The sequence below is a fragment of the Sander lucioperca genome, chromosome 5 (genome assembly GCF_008315115.2).
Source record: "Sander lucioperca isolate FBNREF2018 chromosome 5, SLUC_FBN_1.2, whole genome shotgun sequence".
NCBI lineage: Eukaryota > Metazoa > Chordata > Actinopteri > Perciformes > Percidae > Sander > Sander lucioperca.
In genome coordinates, this window is record NC_050177.1 from 28021228 (window position 1) to 28045502 (window position 24275).

The following is a 24275-nucleotide window of genomic DNA, read 5'->3' on the forward strand; positions in this document are numbered from 1 at the left end:
GTTACTTCTTCATTGGTGATGGTTTGGCCCGCCCCCTATGTTCAAGCCACGCCCCCTTTCATAAATGCTGACCCATCTAAGGTAGAGTCTTGTGTGAGGTATCATTGAACGCAGTAGGGAGTTCCCTTTTCATTGGTGACTATTTGAGTCTGAGTGCCGCGCAAATGCACGGTCGCAAGGAGCGGCGACCGCCGGTGACCCCGACGCGCGCAGAGGAGCGAGGGCCCATCCATCGCTGCTTGCAGCTTTAATTACTATTATTATTTCTACATATTATTATATGTTCAAATATGTGAAGTAGTGTATAGTTGTAGCATTTCTAAAGCATTCATTAGTTCTTGTTGACTGGGCTAGAGCAGTTTGCCTGCTGTTGCTCTATCATTCCTAAGGCACTGATCTCCTCTGCTGTTTGAGAAGCCAAAGGAAAACCCCCAGCATGCACTTGGGTGTTATTCCACTATTAATATATTATTTATACATATGGCTGTAAACTGAAGTATGAGGAGTATAGTATATCATTTATAAAGCATTCATTAGTTCTTGACTGAGTTAAAGCAGTTAGCCTGCTGTTACTCTATCATTCCTGAGGGTGGCAGCAGAGGACGATATATAAATTATTCCCTCTAATAAACTACGGTCATGTAAAGCACGGGATCATCTGATTTATTCTAGTCTAAAGAATCCGTTCTAGTTTTTGTTTAACTGTTAGACATTGTTGTTGTGGCATTATTGTAAAAGGCACACAGTCATTTTAATCTATTTCATTTCAATTAAAATGTTATTTTATTGTAAGATTACAACATGAGCACAAACTAAAGTCTGCTATTTTAGGTTTTTTGAATCCAACAAAGTAACCTACAGCAAAGTATGATTTTCATGATGTGGTGGAAACATGCCGTCTGTTTATCTCCCTGAACTGAATGGTCGTGTCCCGTTGCAGAATAAAATACTTCCAAATGCCCCGTCCATCTTGACTCCCGTGTTATATGTGAGTCAGTTCAAAGGTTATCAGAGTGGTGAAATCACTAGCACAGGTGTAAACATGTGACATGAAGAGGTTTTTGCTATCATGACTCCACTTTCACCCAGTGTCTCATTTTAAACACACAGTTTGTTGGTTGTCCCACACCGAGGAAACTATTCTCTCTGCTACTCGTTCCTCTTTGATTGTCTTGATTTCATTCCCCATTCTCTGTTTTCTTGTCCTCCTTCTCTGTGTGTGTTTGACCCCGTTCCATTCCTCATTTCATGTCTTTATTTGCTAATGCTATATCCCTTTTTTCCTATATATATATATATATATATATATATATATATATATATATACATATATTATTGTCGTTATTGTAAACACCTCATCACATTCTACATCTTTACCATCAATCTGCTGATGTATGCTCTCCCATCAACACTATATCAACGGACCCACTTTTCCCATTCCTTTCAGACCATTTCATTGTGTAAGCGGTGCCGTCCCAAACGCTTTCATTCTACTGACAACACATGAGACTCGTGTTGTCTTCCCGTGCAACTTGGTGTTTTTCTCACTTTCCCACTTTTTTTGTAGCATTTCCTGACACATTTCCTCATGTTTTTCGCCATTTTTTCTGCTCCTTTTCTAACCTTTTTTTTGGCACATTTTTCTACCTTGATCAGACCACAAACACATCACAGTAACTTTATGATTTTATTGTGAAAAGAGACAGAAGTCAAAACTAAATATGACACAAGTCAACGGCATTTCTACAATTTGATGATCACAGCTTCCATCTTTAAAGAAGTTTACAATGTTCACCAGGAATCTGTTCAATCATTCTGAATTATTTCATACAAAGTTCATTCATTAGTTCATAACAATAACCTGAAATATTTCTGTAAGTGTGATACTGTACAGCCTCAACTGATCAGCAGTGAGAAACAGGAGGAAACTCTCCGTCCTATACAGAACACAGAGACAATGAGGCACCAGAAGACCTGAACCAGAACCCAGGATAGAGAGGCTGAGTGAATGTGGCGTTGAAGGTGTGGAGGTGGATCAGTGAGTCAGAGGAGACTGTGTAGAAGGACAGAGAGCCAGCAGGACAGTCCACATACACTGCTACTCTATCAGAGACAGAGGAGGAGGAGAAGTATGTTATTCTGTTATTGTGACGGACAGAGTAACTACCTTCATAGCAGCTCAGACTCCAGGACTGATCGTTATATCCAAACAAACAGTCATCACTGTCTCCTCTCCTGCTGATTCCTCTGTAACTCACTGAAATAACAACCCCTCCTCTCCTCTCAACCTCCCAGTAACAGCGACCAGTCAGACCATCTCTACACAGCAGCTGAGGCCAGGAGTCAAACCTCTCTGGATGATCAGGATATGACTGATCCTCCTGCACACGTGTCACCTTCCTGTTGTTGTCAGACAGTTTGAGTTTTCTGTTCACTGTGTTTGTGTCGACTATGAGTTCACAGGAATCTGACGGAGAGAAGGAGACACAACACAGCTGCAGTTATTAACCAATCAGCACTTTGATGATGACATCAGAGGGTTGAATGAGTGATGTCACAGTCTGATGAATGAAATTAAAAACACACTTACACTTCCTCAGTCCTGGTGTCAACCATCTGACTCCAGCAGGCTCCACCCTGAAAGGAGGAGGGGGGGGGCATTACATCACTCAGAAAGAGAGAGAGAGAGAGAGAGAGAGAGAGAGAGAGAGAGAGAGAGAGAGAGAGATACATGTTTTATTGAAGAACAGAAATGACAAATAAATAGTTTTAAACTGAGATAAACTTACTAAATTTTAAAAAAAGGAAAACTGCGAGAAGAAAACTTTTGGAAAGAAAATCACCAAGGAAAAGATTTAATAAGTCAAGACAAGAGACTCCAGCAGGCTCCACCCTGAAAGGAGGAGGGGGGGGGGGGGCATTACATCACTCAGAAAGAGAGAGAGAGAGAGGGCGAGAGAGAGAGAGAGACAGAAAGACAGAGACAGAGAGACAGAGAGACAGAGAGAGAGAGAGAGAGAGAGAGAGAGAGAGAGAGAGCGAGAGATAGAGGTAGAGAGAGGTCAAGAGGAAGAGACAGGCAGAGCCTAACCTGTCAGCGTTGTTGTCGATGCCTCGAGAGAACATAGAAAGTGACTCAGAGCTTGCCGTAAAGCAGTATCTCCGGCCGTACCATGTGTATGACGTCATTGACAATTTAAAAGGCTTTCTACAACAAAAAAGTGACTTTGAAAAAATGTAACACCCAGCAGTGTGTATGTTCTTAGCCTACCCTTTCGAATGCAACATTCAAATCACTAGACAAAAAATGATATCCTAAAAAGTGTAGCTCCATAGACCTCCATTCATTCTGCACTGGCCTTTGATCACCCCAGTGGAACTTTGGTGGAATTGCAACTAGTTCAGAGATGGAAGTATCAAGAGAGTTGAAGGTCTTCCCTTATTAGAAATTCTTTGGTACTTCCCAGTCCTCCTGTCACTGTGTGTTTATCTTTTGCACCGTGCACCAGTACGGACTAGTCCATTTCATTGTGAAAGTAGGGGGTGTATTACAGACTACAAACTAGTCCATTTTATTGTGAAAGTAGGGGGTGTATGTGTAGGGACAGATAGCCATGAACTGAACATTTTAACTACTACTTTAACGTTTCAAAGTATTTCTTAAGAATTTTAATACAATTTACCCTGATTTTTGAAGCGTTCATGATGATATGGTGCTTTTTTTATATTTTGGAGGTTGGTTGGGGGCTCCCCTACTACGACCGCTAGTAGGGGGCCCCAAGCAGAGGCCTACCTATACCTCTACGTTAAGACCAGAGTGTTAGCATTTAGCTGGAAAAGACGGTAGGAAAAGACATGAATTGGAGATGCCGTTTTTCGCTGTTTTTCGTCATATACGACAAGCTCGGACGGATAGGGTTAACAACAGGGAGTTATTTTAGTTCCTGGAGAAATTCTCCTTTAAAACTTCCTTCACAAATATCTCCTTTTTGTTCATCAGTGTTTGTACCTGAGAGTGTCCAGTCTCCAGAGAGGATCCTTCAGTCCCGTTGACAGTAGCTTCACTCCTGAGTCTCCAGGATTATTGTAGCTCAGATCCAGCTCTCTCAGATGGGAGGGGTTGGATCTCAGAGCTGAGACCAGAGAAGAACAGCCTTCCTCTGAGATCAGACAGCCTGACAGACTGCAAACACACAGAATAACACACAGGAAACCTCTGTCAACACGTGGAGCCATGTGTTTGTTTTGTTTGTTTGTTGTCCATGTGCATTTTGGTCCAGATTTAGAATACACCTTTAAAATAATCTTTTGGTGATAGAGAATATAAAATCCATTTTCTAAACAAGTTGGAAACATGATAACTAACTGTGACTGAATGAGGAGTAAAAAAACCCAGTATTTAAATTCACATAAGATTAAAAAAAAAAAAATGAGGTTCTCAATCTTAGCCATAGTTCATACTTGCTCTACAACAAATTACAATAACAACAAAATGCTTTGGAAACATTCAAAGATTTTCGAATTGTTAAATTTTAAATCCTGATGCACGACAGTGATGCGGCTAGGTTGGCTGGCTGAAGTGATAATATGATGTTAAATCAAACCCTCTCAGATTACACAACAACAGTTACCAACTAAATAAAAGTTATAGTCAAACTGTATTCATATTGTGCGGCAATTCACTCTCAAAATAAAGAAAAGCAACAGAAACAATTTTAGTCCCTCCCTATTAAATGTTAATTAAATGCCAGTCATCTTAAGCTAACATTAGCTTTGTAACGGCAGTGATCGTGGAATTTTCCAAAACGTAATAACTACCGCACGTATAAACACCAAACTGCTTGGCTACCTTAATCTGGTCATAACTAAAATATCTACTGAAAAAAATATTTTTTCATGGATAGATTTAGCTACTATATGTCTGTGAACTTCATTATTGACTTGTCAGTGGCACAGCTGATGTGATCCAAACAGCTAATGTGATCCAAACAGCTGATGTGATCCAAACAGCTGATGTGATCCAAACAGCTAATGTGATCCAACAGCTGATGTGATCCAAACTATTCCATTAACAGTTAACTCCAGAGTGTACATTTTTTGTTTCATCCAATGATTAACTTCTCATCCTCTTCCAATCATTCATGAAAACTAAGTCCTCCATATATACAGTATATAAAAAATAACAACAAAACGATCCATTGTATCCATATTGTAGGCTAACGTTACTGTTTTTATTATTCAGCCCTGGAAGTTACAATGTTGCCATGGAAATGGCGGAGTAATGTTTTATGTAATGCACCAGCTGTGCTCAAATGGCTCATGTCATACTGATTTGAGTAGTTCTAAATGTCTAGTTGACCAATCAAATTGTCTGTTCGGATCTACTTGATGTATAATCAGGAATAAACAACGTCCAGTAATCAAAGTCACATGATATTAAAATATAAATGATTTCTGGATATCAGCCACAGTTCATATTTCATTCTTTATGAAGTGATTGTAAATCAGAATCAAATACTTTTGAAAAATTCACTTTTTGAATTTTTCCCAAGTATTTTTCAATACTGTGTTTTCAAAGATTATTGTTCTTGATCTGACCTGAGAGTCTCCAGTGTGCAGTGTGGACTCTTCAGTCCATCAGAGATCAGCTTCCCTCCTGAATCCTGCAGGATATTGTTACTCAGGTCCAGCTCTCTCAGCCTAGAGGACTGGGAGCTGAGAACTGAGGACAGAGCTTCACAGCTTCTCTCTGACAGGTTACAGCCACTCAGTCTGGAGAGACAACAGGAAGGAAACAAGTTATTTTTTATTAACTTCTGTTGAAAGATATCAGAGTAATTAATGAAGAATAAATCACACTTACAGAGCTTTATTGGAGGCTTTGACCACTGGCAGAAGCCTCAGTAGAGCCTCCTCTGAAGCACCGTATTTCTTCAGGTCAAACTCGTCCAGATCTTCTTCTGATGACAGTAAGATGAAGACCAGAGCTGACCACTGAGCAGGAGACAGTGTATCTGTGGAGAGACTTCCTGAACTCAGGGACCGTTGGATCTGCTCCACTAGAGAACGATCATTCAGTTCATTCAGACAGTGGAACAGATTGATGCTTCTCTCTGCAGACAGATTGTCATTGATCTTCTTCTTGATGTACTCAACTGTTTCCTTATTGGTCTCTGTGCTACTTCCTGTCGGTGTCAGCAGACCTCACAGGAGAATGTGATTGGTCTGCAAAGAAAGACCCAGGAGGAAGCGGAGGAACAAGTCCAGGTGTCCATTTGGACTCTGTAAGGCCTTGTCCACAGCACTCTGGTAGAACTGTGTTGATGTTGTTTGTTGTTCTGACAGCAGGTTGACTCCAGAGTTGGTGAAGTTCAGATGGACATGAAGAGCAGCCAGAAACTCCTGAACACTCAGATGGATGAAGCAGAACACCTTGTCCTGGTAGAGTCCTCTTTCCTCTTTAAAGATCTGTGTGAACACTCCTGAGTACACTGAGGCTGCTGCGATATCGATGCCACACTCTGTCAGGTCTGATTCATAGAAGATCAGGTTGCCTTTCTGCAGCTGCTCAAAAGCCAGTTTTCCCAAAGACTCAATCATCTTCCTGCTATCTGGACTCCAGTGTGGATCTGTCTCAGCTCCTCCATCATACTTAATGATCTTCACTTTGGACTGAACCACCAGGAAGTGGATATACATCTCAGTCAGGGCCTTGGGCAGCTCTCCTCCCTCTCTGGTCTTCAACACGTCCTCCAGAACTGTAGCAGTGATCCAGCAGAAGATGGGGATGTGACACATGATGTGGAGGCTTCGTGATGTCTTGATATGGGAGATGATTCTGTTGGCCTGCTCCTTATCTCTGAATCTCTTCCTGAAGTACTCCTCCTTCTGAGAGTCAGTGAACCCTCTGACCTCTGTCATCATGTCAACATACTCAGGGGGGATCTGATTGCCTGCTGCAGGTCGTGTGGTTATCCAGAGGCGAGCAGAAGGAAGCAGATTCCCCTTGATGAGGTTTGTCAGCAGCACATCAACTGAGGTGGACTCTGTAACATCAGTAAGGATCTCAGTGTTGAGGAAGTCCAGAGGAAGTCGACACTCATCCAGACCGTCAAAGATGAACACAACCTGGAACTCTTTAAACCTGCAGATTCCAGCTTCTTTGGTTTCACTAAAGAAGTAATCAACAAGTTCCACCAAGCTGTACTTTTTCTCTTTGAGCACATTCAGCTCTCTGAAGGTAAATGGAAATGTGAACTGGATGTCCTGGTTGGCTTTGTCTTCAGCCCAGTCCAGAGTGAACTTCTGTGTTAAGACTGTTTTCCCGATGCCAGCCACTCCCTTTGTCATCACTGTTCTGATTGGTTCATCTCTTCCAGGTGGGGTTTTAAAGATGTCTTCTTGTCTGATTGTTGTTTCTGGTCTGTCTGGTTTCCTGGATGCTGTTTCAATCTGTCTGACCTCATGTTCATCATTGACCTCTGCAGTCCCTCCCTTTGTGATGTAGATCTCTGTAAACATGTTATTCAGAAGGGTTGGGTTTTCTGCTTTAGCAATCCCCTCAAACACACGCTGGAACTTCTTCTTTAGGGTCGATTTCAGTTTACGCTTACACACTCCAGCTGGACTTCCTGAAAGGATACAGAACAAAGCAGATCATTAGGTGATTTATAAAGGAACAGGAACATACTTTGACCCTTCTCTGGAAACATTAGTAAACATCCCATTAGTACAGCAAGTTAAATCTTTAGAGAAATCCTCTTACTGCTCTGCAGACGGTCAGCCAGCTCATCCTGCTTCATTCTCCTCAGGAAGTGCCGTGTGATCTTCAGAAAGGCCTCTCTGCTCCTCCTCTGCTCTTCATCCTCATCCTTCCTCTGACTCTCTGAGCATGCTGGGTAATTTGGACTCAGAACCTTCTGGATCTTCTTCAGCTCGTTCTTCACAAAAGTGACGATGTTCTCCTCCAGCAGCTGGAACAGAAGATTATATGAATGACACAATCAAACTGAAATCATGGAAGCAAACATCAGATCCATGTTGGACAGACCACTGGTCTGAAAAGTGCAGCATGGAAATGATTGTGAACAGATGTAAAAGTAGTTGTTGTACATGTACAGACCATAAAGATGGAGTCCAGGTATGTTTGATGCTCCTGGGCAGACTGACCACTGGGAACCTCTGATCTCTCCTGGTCCACTCTGTGGAGGAATCAGGAAGAATTAGCTCACATCATGTCTGTCCACACAGAGACAAACACAAGGTAAAGGTCCTGTGACATTAAAGTGTTGATTACAAAATAGAATCAGATGGTTTCCCCTGACATTAAAGTGTTGGTGGTGCTGCTGACCCCACTGTGAATCAACAGAAAGAACTAAGAAGTAAACAAGGGCTACAACATGTTTGGCCTAAAGGACTCCTGAAGCAGCAGACTGGTCTGAGTAAGGAAGACTGTTCTCTTTGCCCGGTCAGCTCCCAGATGACGTTATGTTCTGCTGTGTTCAGAAATGGTGAATACATGGGTGCCTGGGTGGCCGAGTGGTAGAGCCATCCATATGTAGAGGCTCAGTTCTTGACGGGGAGGTCGTGGGTTTGATTCTGACCTGCGACACTTTCCTGCATATCATCCCTCCCCTCCTCCTCTTGTCCTCATGTCTAAGCTGTCACTAATAAAGGCCTAAATACCAAATAATAAGAGGTGAGTTTACAGCTCACAGCAACTTAATAAGATCTAGTATCTGATGGAAATGATGCCTATGTGAAATACTTCTAAAATACTACATCTATGAATCTCATTACATGGTACTGATAACTTACTTTCTGTCAGATGGATGTCTTTGTTTAAAATAAATTAAATCATCCTTTGACTGGTCGCTCTTAAAGGACAAACAGCTGGGTCCAGGTTCAGGTTCAGGAAACTCTGGTCTCTGCTTCTGGATCCTGAAACAAACAGATAAATGTGCATGTGTAAAAAATAGACAACAACTGTTTTTATTTCAAATATTAGTAATGTTTGTCAGTTTTAAATTCTTACTTTCCATCAGCAGATAGTCTAAAAAAAAGAGGAAGCAGCTTTAAATACTACTGATAAGAACTGATACTTTTACCAAATATAATAATACAACAGGCTATATACATCATTATTAACAACTGGATGCTAATAATGACTTACTTTTTGTCAGAAACATGTTTAAAATTAATAAAATCCACCTTTGACCGGTTACTCTTAAAGGACACATACCTGGGTTCAGGACCAGGATCAGGTTCAGGTTCAGGTTCAGGTTCAGCAGGGTCTGGTCTGTGATGGGTCCTGATAGAAAAACACATTTATTGATGGTCATGTTCAGTAGTCTCTTATAGCAAGACCTTCCCTCCACAGCATCTGGTTTATTGGCATCTCTTTAAACCAATCACAATCATCTTGGGCGGTGCTAAGCTCCAGACGGAGCCACGGTGCCTCTGCTAAATAGTCTCAGGAAGTAACCTGTTTTGGTGGAACATGTGGACGTTCAAAAGTAGTTTTAGTCGTGTAACAGAAACTCAGATTGGACAGATAGTCTAGCTAGCTGTCTGGATTTACCCTGCAGAGATCTGAGGAACAGTTAACCACAGTCCTCCTACATTCACCAGAGTTTAGAATACCAACACAAAGGAAGAGGTAGGAGATGGACATCCGGCCAAAGATCAGGGACTTCCGGATCAACACAGTCTCACGGCAGTTCATTAAATGGTCACGTTATTTTTAAACTAATGATTCGTGTACACGGATATGTTTGTCTCGTTTTTTTTCGTGGTGGTCAGCATGTAATGGGAAGCATCTATACGGAGGTTGGGTTTAGGAAAAGAAGAACGGAGAAAGGAAATGTGACACGCGAGCCATGATCCCCAGTCTCCTGGGTTAAAATCCTGTGTTGTTTAACCCATCCACCACCCCAACCAACCTCCCTGCGCAGGTTTTTGGCATTTCATACTACTCGCTACCATAGTCGTGCTGTGATCACGAAAGATGCTTCCCATCGAAATACATTAGTTTATGAGATAAACGTGTCCGTGTACACAAATCTATAGATTAAATGACGTGACCATTTCACGAACTTCCGTGAGACTGGGTTGTCTGGCGGCAACGGAGCAATCCCAGTAATGAAAGTTGTGGATATAGACAATCTTTTGTAACAAATGTTTTGTTGCTGATGTTATGAAGTAAATGAAACCATTTATACCGCCTCAGTTTGCCTGCTTACTCAGCGCTGTGGAGATCTGGCAATGAGAGATGCTTCTCTTTCCAGCTCTCAGCGAAGGCGGTCGCTTTTTCTCCCTGTCCCTCCCAGGCCTACCCTGCTTGCTATCTTGTCTGTGTTGTCTGCTGTTAACTTTTTAGAGACTCTCCCTGCAAGGCTCTACAAATACCTAAAAATCATGGAATTAATTAACTGGTCTCTCAGCGCAATTGACACTGTATTCTCGAGGAGGAGCACTGGTTCGGGTGAGCCAGCATGTCCTGACGGGACGTTTGCTGCGGGGTATACGATGGACGGCTGGGAGAAATGGCGTGTCGTGTGTCTCTCTGCTCTTTCCGTGGAGGACGTTGAGGATATCTACCTATTTGGAACCCTGATAACTGGAATGCTGCTGATTGGAGGATGCTTCGCTCTGGTTTATCGAAGAATTGGAAAGACTGTGGTAGCTGTCCAAAGCCCAAGGAAGCTGCCTGGCCTGACTGAAGCTGTCGAAAAAGCGATCATTTCGCAAACTGGAACTATTAATCGCGTGATGGAAAACAACATGGTAATGACCCGCGGCTTGGATACCATCATGAGGAAGGTCATGGATTTGGAAAGAAAAATTGACCAGTTGAACAGTGTGTAGTTGGACAATAGAATGAATGTTTAAATTAGAGCAGCCATTCGTGTAGACAAAACAAATTTAATCTTTCGGCTCCCTTATGCTGAACGGCCTTGCCAAGGCCGTTTCTTGGAACAAACAGTCACCCTGTTGGGGCTCTGCAAGCGAGACTCTCTTGGTTCCTCCCCCGTCTTCCCCACTGCCTGCTGATTGTCGTATCGGTTCTGGACTGTTCAAGGGTGTCACCATGGCAACGTGCTGTGTTTTCGCTATAACATTCTGCGAACTGGGTCACTAGTGGGACTGCCGGGCTGTGCGTTTCTCAGCAGGCCAAACTCCCCCAACCTACCCTCTCCCCAGTCCAACGCCTTCGCCGCCAAATTGCAAATGTACATTTATGTTATGTTATGTTATGTTCAGCAGTGCAAATGTACTGTTTGTGTGCTTATGTGCTGAGGTGTTTTTTTTCCTGTTCCCAGACTGTTCTTATCTTTATGAGAATAGTCTGAGAGTTGCTTTTTTTCCCCTCTCCTCTCCTCATGTCATGCTGTATTGTCCCTGCGAGAGTTAAGAGAGAGTTGGTTTGGCGCCGCATATGGCGACTCGGTGTGTCTGTGCATGTTGCTTTAATGTGACATGCACCTATAGCACCAGGACAAATTCCTTGTGTGTGTAAACGTACTTGGCAATAAAGCTTTTTCTGATTCTGATTTCTGATTCTGATTCTGATTCTGAGAGACCAACAACAAACAAATAACAAAAGGAGACATAAAAGCAGAAAGGTTGGTAGTAATACATTCTGGTGAATTTGGGGACGTTTTTAAGGTTATTGTATACCGGTGGCTGCCTTTCTCCGATGGGACTTGTCTGTATTATTAAAGTATCAATGTTTACATCAAGAATTTACCCCAAAGCAATTACATTAAAGGGTAACTACCGTTTTTTTTCAACCTTGGTCCGGTATTGAGCGAGATCGCAATGACGGGCCGGCACAAATCAAGCTAAAATGTAACCTAATGGGGCAATTTTGAACCTTACTTTTTGTCCAACGAAAGTGATTCCACGTTGCCAAAATCATTTAAATATTGAGCCATTGCATGATTTCTGTATCCTACTCCGTAATAACAGACTACCTGAACAGCTTTTTCTCGTCTTGTGTTTCCCTCTCCACACCGTCGTCTTCAGATCTTTTTTGAAAGATGGCGCCTGTGTTTGGCTATGCGTCGGTCACCTCTCTGCTCTCTCATACATTTGTAATCTTCCTTGTGATTTTCCTTGTGTCAATCCTATCAACTACCAGTTATGTCTCCGCAATCATACAGTATGATCGGGCCGCGTTGCTCCGCATTAAGGCACATATGCAGGACTTTTGTATTACCCAGGACAGATTCTCTGAGTTTTTCCCTCCAAAACTGGAATGCCACGCGTCATTGCCGGAATACCTGTTGCTTACCCGGCGCCGCGGCAGGAGAAGGAAGCGGGGATTCAGGGCTGGGGTCCAAGTTTGGAGGAGAAAGTGGCGATCCCGTGGATTTTCATCTGTGCCGAACGGATCCAGAGCTCCTGGGAGTGAGCGGTGCCTGAGGCCGGTTCCAGTCTGCGAGTCAGATCGGGACGCGGTCTGTGCGTCATCGTCTGTGTGGAGCACCTCCGACCGGATCTTCCCCACCCGGCCTGTTTGCTACCGTGCGCCCCGCCAGCGTGTCCTGTGCCTGGTTACCTGTCGGACGGATCATGTCATCCAGCATGTCCCAGGCCAGCCCTTGTCACGCACACGCTCTACTAGGATTGCACTTCTCAATGCTCGCTCCATTGCGAGCAAGGCTTTTACCCTGAACGACCATTTCACTAATGAGAACTTGGACTTTCTGTTCATTACGGAGATGTGGCAGCGGGAGAACGAGCACTTTCATCTTAAAGAACTATGCCCCCCGGACTGCTTTGTGTTTGGGACGCCTCGGCTCGCGCGCCGTGGAGGCGGACTTGCGTTGGTCTTTCGGGATTCTTTCTGCTGCAGTTTGATGGACACCGCTTCGTTCAACTCCTTTGAGCTGCAGATGTGTAAGGTTGGGAAAATACACCCCTTTTACTGTGTTTTAGTTTACCGACCTCCTGGTCCAGCACGTATATTTCTTGATGATTTCTCTGAGTTTTTAACGTCTATCATCAAACTAGATCGCGTTTTAGTCCTTGGGGACTTTAATCTGCATATTGACGATCCCTCTTGTTCGACTGCAGCTGAACTGTTGACTATTATGGATTCTTTCAATTTTGTACAGCATGTTTCTGGCCCCACGCATAAAAAAGGCCACACGTTAGATTTGGTTTTCTCTTGTGGCCTAAACATTGATAAACTGAGTGTTGAAGAATTTCAAATTAGTGACCACTGTTGTATTTCTTTTAATTTGTCACTTACCATGATGCCTACTGTCTGTAATGTTGCAACACAAAAACGCATCATTAGTGAGTCAACACCTAGTGATTTCTCTGCTTCTTTTGACTCTCGCTCCTTTGTTGAATGTGATGATGTTGATTAATTTGTGCAAAGTTTCAACAACCACTGTCTGTCGGTTTTGGATATGGTAGCGCCTGTTAAAATGATTTCAGGATCACAGAAAAAGGCCCTCTCGTGGATAAATGATAACATTTGTAGTCTTAGGAGAAAATGTCAGAAGACAGAGCGTCTGTGGAAAGCCACTAAATTAGAGGTACACAGACTCCATTTAAAAGACATGATGCTGGATCTGAATGAATTGATAAAGCAGGCTCGCTCAGCTTATTTTTCTAATCTTGTGTCAGGAAATAAAAAAAATCCAAAAGTCTTGTTTGACACTATTGAAAATCTTACTACACCTTCGGCTCCTCTTGTGCCTGTGTACACGCATGAGGACTGTAAAAACGTTTTGTCGTTTTTTTTAAACAAAGTACATGACATTAGGGCCAGTGTAAATTCTCCATTCATTAGTGTTTGTTCTACTGAGTTTTCACCGGTGTCGTGTTGGTTGTCCTTCACTCCTGTCAGCCTACAGGATGTGAAGACCATAATAGGAAATATGAAACCGTCTTCGAGCCCCACTGACATTGTCCCAACAACTCTATTGTTGAAAATGTTTGATATTGTCGGCCCCTGTGTGGAAAAAATAATTAACCTGTCACTTACATCTGGCTCAGTCCCCAGCTACTTCAAACACGCTGTGGTAAACCCGATCCTTAAAAAGCCCAATCTTGACCCTTCAGAACCTAAAAACTACAGGCCCATATCTAAACTTCCATTTATCTCCAAATTTTTGGAAAAAGTAGTGGCATGCCAGCTGACCACCTTCATGGAGCAGCACAACTTGTTTGATACTTTTCAGTCTGGTTTTCGAAAATTACACTCGACTGAAACAGCCCTTATCAAAGTCTCTAGTGATGTGATGATGGCAGCAGACTCTGGCCGTTACACTGTACTTGTACTTCTTGATTTGACTTCTGCTTTTGACACTGTGGATCACAGTATACTGATCAATCGGCTTCAGAATGAGATGGGACTATCAGGATCTGTCCTTCAGTGGTTCTCTTCCTATATTCATGACCGAACCTTTAATGTTGCTGTAAACAATGTACAGTCTGATGTGACCAATTTGTTCTGCGGAGTGGCACAAGGGTCAGTTTTAGGTCCTATTTTGTTTTTACTGTATATTTTGCCACTTGGTCAAATTATTGGTTGTTTCAAGGATGTATCATATCATTTCTATGCCGACGATGTCCAGTTGTATTGTTCTTTTAATGATGATGAGTTCCATCGTTTGTCTCTGTTCCTAGAGTGTGTGTCCTCCATCAAAGACTGGCTGGCCACTAACTACCTGCAGATAAATTCAAACAAGACTGAAACGCTGATCAAACAGCACCTTGGCTCTCTGGGTCCCTCTGTCAAATCCAGCCTCAGAAACCTGGGGGTTGTGTTTGACCAGGCCATGTCTTTGGAGACACACTCAAAACAGCTTGTCCGAAATTGCTTTTATCATCTTAGGAACATCTCTAAAATTCGCAAAATGTTGTCAAAGAAGGATCTGGAAATGATAATTCACGCTTTCATATCAACAAGACTTGACTACTGCAACTCTGTTTTTACCTGTCTGAATAAGTCTGCACTGAACAAACTGCAAATTGTTCAAAATTGTGCTGCTAGACTTTTAACAGATGCCCCTCGAAGGTCTCATATCACTCCAGTCTTGTCGGCTCTACATTGGCTCCCTGTAAAATTCAGGATTGATTTTAAGATTTTAGTGCTGACTTTCAGAGCCTTAAACGGTCAGGCCCCACAGTACATCCTGGACCTTTTGAAGCCGTATTTCTCTGGCCGGACTCTTCGGTCCTCTGGCTAGAACTTGCTTGTAGTCCCCAAGACTCGTTATAAGACCCGAGGGGACCTCTCTTTTCAGTCTGTTGCTCCCAGACTGTGGAACGCCCTGCCCCTGTCCATGCGTCTGGCAGACTCTGTTGTCTCCTTTAAAAAGGATCTTAAAACATGTTTATTTAGGAAAGCCTTTGGTTGATGGGTTTTCACTAATGTCACTTTAATTTTACATATGTATATACATTTTATATTGTTTGTTTTACCTATTCTTTTGTACAGCACTTTGTGATTTTATCTGTGAAAAGCGCTTCATAAATAAATTTTACTTACTTACTTACTTACTTACTATAATGTTGTCAGACACTTTTAGCAACAATCTGAGCCTGTCAGTAGTAAAAACGAATCACGTTCATTGGACAAAAAGCAAGGCTTCACAATTGCCCCATTAGGTTAGATTGTAGCTCGGTTCACACCGGCTCGTCATTTTGCTCTCCCTCAATACTGGACCAAATTCAAAGATTTTTGGTCACATCAGTATATAAGACACAAATGCATGGGCAAATGGGGGCAAGGTTGAAAAAAACGTAGTTACCCTTTAATGTACTTTTAATTCAATTCAATTTTATTTATAGTATCAAATCACAACAAGAGTTATCTCAGGACACTTTACAGCTAAAGTAGGTCTAGACCACACAAATATAATATACAAGGACCCAACAATTCCAGTAATTCCCCCAAGAGCAAGCATTTAGTGTGACAGTGGCGAGGAAAAACTCCTTTTAGGAAGAAACCTCGGTGATGAGAAAAAACTTCCTTTCTTGTAATGTAACTTTGGAGCGTTATCTAAACTTTCCGACAGCTAGCATGACATAGTTGATACCAATGGATTCCTGAGGTCTTCTGGTTTCATATATTATACAGATAGAAAGCCATTCTGGATTTCATCTATTGATATTGGATCATTCAAATGAAAATCAATTTAAATCAGAAAAATCTATTATTTAAACCAGACCTGATAGATATTGTATAAAATGTGAAAATTAATAGAAACGTCGTTAAAATAAAATAGATCAGAATCTGCTCATAAAAATATGATAAAAATAACTAACTGAAAGTTATGACGAAAAAGCTTAAACTTCATGTGATGTTGGCTCAGCAGATCACAAATACTAAAGGTCTGTTTGTATGTAAAATAGACACATTATAGAAACACACTGCTGACTCTGTATACACTGTAAAAGGCTGTCTGTTGTGATTAAATGATGCCAGAAGATAATTTAGCTACAAAGACAAAGATCATCATCGTCTCATTCTCAGTGTTTGAGACGACAAAGACATTTGCAGAGTAACATGTAGAATTATTTACAATAAGCAGGTTTATCTTTTATATTGAGTAAGTTTTATATTGTTCATGTGTGTAAAGTCTGTATGTTTACTCTAAAACTGATGGTCTCAGCTTCACAATGATTTAAAATGATAATCACATGTGGACTTACCGAGCCTTTCTGCCGTTCCTCACAGCTGTAATCAGTCTCCGTCGTCCCTCATCTGATGTGTTGTACTTCTCCAGGTCCAACTCATCCAGAACCTCCTCTGACATCTGCAGCATGTAGGCCAGAGCTGAGCACTGGAACACAGAGAGTTCCTTCTCTGATCTGTTCTCTGACTTCAGGAACTCTTGGATCTCCTGATAGACTGAGTGGTCGTTCATCTCCGTCAGACAGTGGAAGATGTTGATACTTCTGTCAGGAGAGATCTCATAACTGTTCATCTTCTTCAGGTTGTCGATGGCTCTCTGGATGATTTCTGGACTGTTGTCTGTCTGACCCAGCAGGCCTCCTAAGAGTCTCTGGTTGGACTCCAGAGAGAGGCCATGAAGGAAGCGGACAAACAGGTCCAGGTGGCCATTTTTACCTTCAAGGGATTTCTCCATGGCTCTCTTCAGGAAGACATCCAGGGATGGGTAATGATCATTGTCCCAATCACCATTACCATCATCATCATCATCATCATCATCATCTATAGCTCTCTTCTTCAGGAAGTCCTCCAGTACCTGTGTGTTCCTGTTGGTGTAACAGTGGAACAGGTAGACTGCTGCCAGAAACTCCTGAACGCTCAGATGAACGAAGCAGTAGACTGTTTTCTGGAAGATCACACTCTCTCTTTTGAAGATCTCTGAACAAACTCCTGAGTACAGCGAGGCCTCTGTGACATCCAGACCACAGCGCTCCAGGTCTTCTTGGTAGAACATGATGTTTCCTTTCTCCAGCTCTTCAAACGCCAGCCTCCCCAGCTTCAGAAGAACCTCCCTGTCAGCCTCCGTCAGCTCCTGTGGACTCGTCTCATGTCCCTCAGCATACTTGAGCTTCTTCCTCTTTGTCTGAACCAGCAGGAAGTGTGAGTACATGTCAGTCAGGGTCTTGGGCAGCTCTCCTCTCTGGTCTGTAGTCAACATGTGGTCCAGAACTGTAGCAGTGATCCAGCAGAAGACTGGGATCAGACACATGATGTGGAGGCTCCTGGAGGTCTTGATGTGGGAGATGATTCTGTTGGACAGATCTTCATCACTGACTCTCTTCCTGAAGTACTCCTCCTTCTGGGCATCAGCAAAGCCTTGTACTTCTGTTACCCTGTCAACACACGTAGGAGGGATCTGATTGGCTGCTGCAGGTCGGGAAGTTATCCAGACGAGAGCCGAGGGAAGCAGCTTCCCCTGGATGAGGTTTGTCAACAGCACGTTGACTGATGACTTCTGTGTGACATCAGAAACAGCCTCATTGTTGTTGAAATCCAGTGAAAGTCTGCTTTCATCCAGGCCGTCAAAGATGAAGAGAACTTTAGAGCCAGCGAGCTGCTCTGCTGTGACCTCCTGTAATGTTGGATGGAAAACACGGAGCAGCTCCAGAAGACTGTACTGCTCATCTTTGATCAAGTTCAGCTCCCTGAAGGAAAGAGGAATCACCAGACTGATATCTTGGTTTTCCAAACCCTCGGCCCAGTCCAGACAGAACTTCTGCACTGAGAAGGTTTTTCCAACGCCAGCGACGCCGATCATCATAACGACTCTGATGTGTTTCTGTTGGTCAGGTAAGGCTTTAAAGATATCACAGCACTTGATTGGAGAGTCATGGAGGGTCTTCTTCTTGGAAGCTGTCTCGAGCTGCCTCACCTCATGTTGGGTATTAACCTCTTCACTCTGTCCCTCTATAAGGTAGAGGACAGTGAAGATCCTGTTGAGGAGGGTTCTACTTCCTGTTTCAGTTCCTTCAGTCACACGTTCAAATGTCCCCTTCAGCCTGATCTTATGTTTCTGACGACCAACATTCACTGAAAAAAGGAAAAAGGTGAGAGCCAGAACAAGAAAGCGAAAAGTTGACAATTCGATGATTATTTTTATTACCAATATAAAAACAATCAGTTAAATTTCAGATGGACGTAAACTGTAACAATATTTATGTTAAAGGTCTTCGCTAGTGCAGCATGATATATAATGAAAATACATGTTATGCTATAACTTTGTTGAATATTGATATATATACGATACATAATCACACAAACAACAACAAAAGGGGTGGCAGTAGCTCAGTCCGTAGGCAGTTGGGTTGGGAACCGGAGGGTCGCCGGTTCAAGCCCCAGTACGGACCAAGTACAGAGTGTGGATTGGTAGCTGGAGAGATGCCAGTTCACCTCCTGGGCACTGCCAGGTGCTCTTGAGCAAAGCACCGTACCCCCCCAACTGCTCAGGGCGCTGGTCTAGCACTGGCAGCCCACTCACTCTGACGTCTCTTCATTAATGCATGAATAGGTCCTGAGCATATGTGTGTATTTCAGGCCTGTGTGTAGTGGTTTCTAACAAACAGGTTGTAATTTCCCCACTGGGGATCAATAAACAGTATAAATTATAAAATAAATTATGAAGTGTTCTCAGTTCGGCTGCTTTCAGTATTCTGCTAAAATATTACACAACGCTTGTTGAGTTAAAAACAAATGAAAGGAAATTATTTCCAACTTTCTTTTATTAAACAAATTGAAATTAATATAAAAGACCAAAAAAGAATGACAGTTTAATTTTGAAGTTACTTAAATTATCCTTGTAACTAGTGCAGTGCCCGTTGAAAATGTGCTTGTTTGGAACGGGTGATTACTTGGCCTGTGGTATTGCGGCTTGTAGAATTCATCAAAACCAAATTGTAGCCTACCCCAAAATTACTTACAGAAGGCCCCCAAACCACTTCAAATTCAACTCCCCTGTATACCCTACTACTAACTTACTGATTTACCTGACAGAGAACGTTGCAGACTCAGAATGAAATCACAAAATATCACAATGAAAATGTGGAGTATTTAGACATTAGCGTCATGGACTCATGGCAGTGCGCTACTCATCTGGTCCGTTATGAGAGCTAAACAGCAAATATCTGCGTTCATCAACCACCAGAACCTGTGTGTGTGTGTGTGTGTGTGTGTGTGTGTGTGTGTGTGTGTGCGCGCGTGCGCGCGCAGAGAGAGAGAGAGAGAGAGAGAGAGACGGTGTAGAGTGAGTCACGACACAAACAGGTGCTCAGTCAGGGTGAGAGGGGGAGTGGCCAGCGGCTAGAGCGGCAATAGCCAATGTGTGCTTCTTTTACCTATATATTTAACAATATCTTTTGCGTTTCTTATCCAAACAACGTCAAACTTGGCAGTGCACTTACTCGTGCCCGTAGCAAGACATGTGTCACGTTTGAAAACCACCAGTCTAACGGTTCAAGAGATATGCGCTTAAAACCACCCCACACACACAAACACACACACAGACAGAAAGACGTTCCTGGAATTATAGATAGATTAACACAAAAAAATCTGAGTGTCTTTCTTGATGTGTATATTGCATTAGTTAACGCTAGTCAACGATAAAAAAGGATATGTTGTGTAGCCCTAGTCTGTGCTGTCTGACTCAACACATGTCTCAGTATTACAACAACCAGTGGTGTGTTCAGACATGAAGACATCAGCAGACAGATGGACAGACTTACTTTGTTCAGAGCTGCTCTGATTGGCTGTCTGCAGTCCAGCTCTGGTTCTGGATCTGGACGGCTGCTCCTCCTCAGAAACATCACTCCTCTTCCTCTTTCTGTGAAAACATTTCTTCATCACTACAATGATAGAGGCAGTTTTTTTTATTTTGAGAAAATAAATACCACATTTGACGCACATTTTCAGATTTTAAATAGTTAAAAAAAACTCTTTACAGTAACTTCAACATTCGGCTTTAAAAGCCAGAAAAGATCCATCTGAGTTAGAAACAGTATCTGAACTAATAGTTCTGCATCATCAATATTAATCTTTTAGCAGAACATTTAGTCTTCATCTTCATCAGGTCAGCTGACAGTAAAACAGTCTCTTACTTTGTGTCTGAGGGTCCAGGTTCATTACTGAAGTCTGGAGGAGGTGTTATAGACCGGTCACTCTTCATAGACAGACAGCCAGATACTACAGACTCTGCTCTCTGTCTGTTGTCCTGAACTCTGCACACCAACAGGTTTTTATTCATATTGCTTCAATCTTTGATAAATGCTCTTTTTTAGCCCTTCATGAAGCTCTAAACACACAAACTGCTGCTACTGTCAATAATTAGGAGGATTTAAAGTTTGTATTAGTCCTCTTAGATTAGATTAGAGAGTTTTTCTGGGTCACTGACAGCTGTCACAGATACAAAGAGGAAGATGGAACAAATGTGTGAATGTGTAACAACAAAAACGTGGCATTGGCAACTGAGTCATAACATAAGTTAGTATCAGTGGTCTTACTTTGTGTCTGAGGGTCCAGGTTCATTACTGAAATATGGAGGAGGTGTTATAGACCGGTCACTCTTCATAGACAGACAGCCAGATACTACAGACTCTGCTCCGTCCTCCTCTTCCTCCAAACCACTCATCTTCTGATCTGAAGTCAGTCTGAGAGGTAAAACAGGAACACTGACTGTGAGCTCACAACATTTTAAATAAATCAAGTTTGTTCAGGAGTCAAAAACAGGAAGCAACGATCAGGAAGTAACACACACACAGAGTATACAGTAGGATATAAAACCAGCCAGCACTCAGTCAGTTGTCATGGAGGGAATTATGAAATTGAGGATTTAAAAAGCTATAAGACAGATTCCATAAGGCCCTACATGAAGTCAGTGCTGAAAGCTAATAGTAAGATAATAAATGTTGATTACCACTCACCCTGCCTCAGCCTTCAGACACAAACACACACACACACACACACACACACACACACACACACACACACACACACACACACACACACAGTCTCACACACACACACACACACACACACACACACAGTCTCACACACACACACACACACACAGTCTCACACACACACACACACACACACACACACACACACACACACACACACAGTCTCACACACACACACACACACACATAGTCTCACACACACACACACACACACACACACACACACACACACACACACACACACACACACAGTCACACACACACACACACACACACACACACACACACATACACGCACACGCACACAGACACACACACACACACACACACACACACACACACACATTCATATAAACATGAAATGATTAGGACATAAATCAGATGGTACGAGCCGACTTATTAATTAAGTGTGATTTGATCTCCACAGTTTGGAGTGATGGACGAGCCTCGAGTTAGATGTGTTGTGTGTGTGTGTGTGTGCAGGATGGAGGGGTGGAGCTACAGGTGTGTTAGATGTGTGTGTGTGTGTGTGTGTGTGTGTGTGCAGGATGGAGGGGTGGAGCTACAGCTGAGTTAGATGTGTTGTTGTGTGTGTGCAGGATGGAGGGGTGGAGCTACAGGTGAGTTAGATGTGTTGTTGTGTGTGCGCAGGATGGAGGGGTGGAGCTACAGGTGAGTTAGATGTGTTGTGTGTGTTCAGGATGGAGGGGTGGAGCTACAGGTGAGTTAGATGTGTTGTGTGTGTTCAGGATGGAGGGGTGGAGCTACAGGTGAGTTAGATGTGTTGTGTGTGTTAAGGATGGAGGGGTGGAGCTACAGGTGAGTTAGATGTGTTACTGTGTGTGTGCAGGATGGAGGGGTGGAGCTACAGGTGCAGCAGTACCAGGAGGCCCAGCAGCGGAGCTACGAGGAGCAGAGTGTCCTCGCTCTGGAGGACAGGAAGTCAGCGCTGCTCCGAGCCATGACGTCATCACCCACAGGTGAGAACATGTCACTGTGACGTCATCACCCATAGGTGAGAACGTGTCACCATGAATAACATCATCGCTCCATCTAAACTACATACATACTTACAAACTCCTTTCAGAAAACAAGCATTTTAAAAGTTGTTGCTTGTCGTCTTGTCGACAGACCTGATGAAGTATGAATTCAGACATTTTATTTTTGTTCTGCGGCTTTTTATCTGTTTATATGAAATTTAAATCACAGAAAAATCAGTTTATTTAGGGTTCACAGCGCTGTAGTATTTGCAATTTCGCTAGCCTGGTAAAACCCTGACAAACTTCCGCAAATTTGAGATTTGCTCTGCAAGTCAGTCTGGTCAAGAGCCCATTCATGCCCATTTCCAATGTTTCCAAATCGAGGCACCAATCACAACTGTTGAGGCGGGCTCTACACCAATCACAACCATTGAGGCGGGCTCTACACCAATCACAACTGTTGAGGCGGGCTCTACACCAATCACAACCGTTGAGGCGGGCTCTACACCAATCACAAACGTTGAGGCGGGCTCTACACCAATCACAACTGTTGCCACTCTTCTTACCTGAATCTTTTTTCCGTGCGATAAAAATCTTATCTCCTCTTTCGTACACTACATGAAAAGTGGGATTTTCATCCCCGTAAACTCCTGTAAACGCCCGTAAACGCCCGTAAATCCCCCTAATTTTCAGCAGTTAACCACAAATTACGGCTGTGAACGTCGTGTTTGTCTGTGCCACATATTGTCAGAAACGAACCATGACGTATGTGGAGAGCTCCCGCGGAGGTGCAAATGGCTCTAATTAGCACATGAATAGCAGTGTACCTCTCCTGGCCAGAGAACGTCTGACCTGTCTGAAATTTCCTCACTCAGTATTGGATGATACCACTACTTTTAAACAAGAAAAGTCACTCCTGATTGGTTGGCAGGTCTTGGGTTAGGCTATTGGTCACCTTGGGCCATTATTATTATAATAATAATAATAATAAAAAAAAATATATATATATAGACACACACATACATATATATATATATATATATATATATATATATATATATATATTTATTTTTTTCATATATGCTATGTTGTATATTCATGTCATTATTATACTTAAGAAAATTATTTGCCAGGAACGTGCTGTTTATTCAAAGATAGAGCTTTATTAACACAAAACACAACCGCAATCAGAAAAAATCTATATACAAAGCCTAGGAGACATACAGCACACACAACAAATACCCCACAGCCTATGCTATCCTACAGCACCGTCAACCCCTAACCCGCGGCCGCCTCAGAGCTGTAGGTAACCGGCGGCATTCTGTCTGAATTCGGTCCATTTTGCAGACGTCTGTGGTGCGTTGTCCTGTATTTCGGATCATCAGGTCTATGTGGCGCACAACAAATGTCCACCTCAACCGCAGCCAGCACACTCTGTCTCGCTTCCAGCAGCTGTAAAATCAATCAATAAAGACAATCAGTACTGCGCGATATACTGCTTATGGACACAACAAATCTATGAATGCACCTGAATATTCACATTGACCAAAAACGGATCTAATCTAATCTTACCCTCTTTTCTTCTCGCTGGACTCTGAGCTGAAGTCTTCATACATTCAGCGATGCCAGATCTGGTTGTTTCTACCTGAAGCTCCTGCTTATTGTCTCGTAATATGTCTTACAGGCAGCTGGAAAACAATTAAATAAGAGTGGTATGAATAAAAAAACCCAGTAAAAGTTACTTACACACAATGCCATCATTATCAGCGTCATGTAAATCTGGACTTGCAGACATAGCTCCGAGCAAATAGGAGGTCACAGCCTCGTTGTGAGGCGAGGTTAGTCTGTAAAACAAAATGTACGGTT

At 42.7% G+C, this 24275-nt stretch overlaps 1 protein-coding gene, 1 long non-coding RNA gene and 1 pseudogene across 2 annotated transcripts; all 3 read right to left on the minus strand.

The window, feature by feature from the left end:
- Window positions 1-5739: 5739 nt before the first annotated feature.
- On the minus strand, window positions 5740-9340 carry LOC116057037 (annotated as a pseudogene).
- A 7333-nt stretch (window positions 9341-16673) lies between these two features.
- On the minus strand, window positions 16674-20238 carry LOC118492952 (protein NLRC3-like). The gene is made up of 2 exons (XM_036001113.1): window positions 20197-20238; window positions 16674-18508 (listed from the first exon to the last, which is right to left on the minus strand). Coding segments are annotated over exons 1-2 (1836 nt in total). The 5' UTR covers window positions 20198-20238.
- Window positions 20239-20242: 4 nt separating this feature from the next.
- LOC116057038 lies at window positions 20243-21030 on the minus strand. Its single transcript, XR_004897479.1, has 3 exons — window positions 20971-21030; window positions 20569-20688; window positions 20243-20294 (listed from the first exon to the last, which is right to left on the minus strand). It is a non-coding gene; the product is annotated as an uncharacterized LOC116057038 (long non-coding RNA).
- Window positions 21031-24275: the final 3245 nt, after the last annotated feature.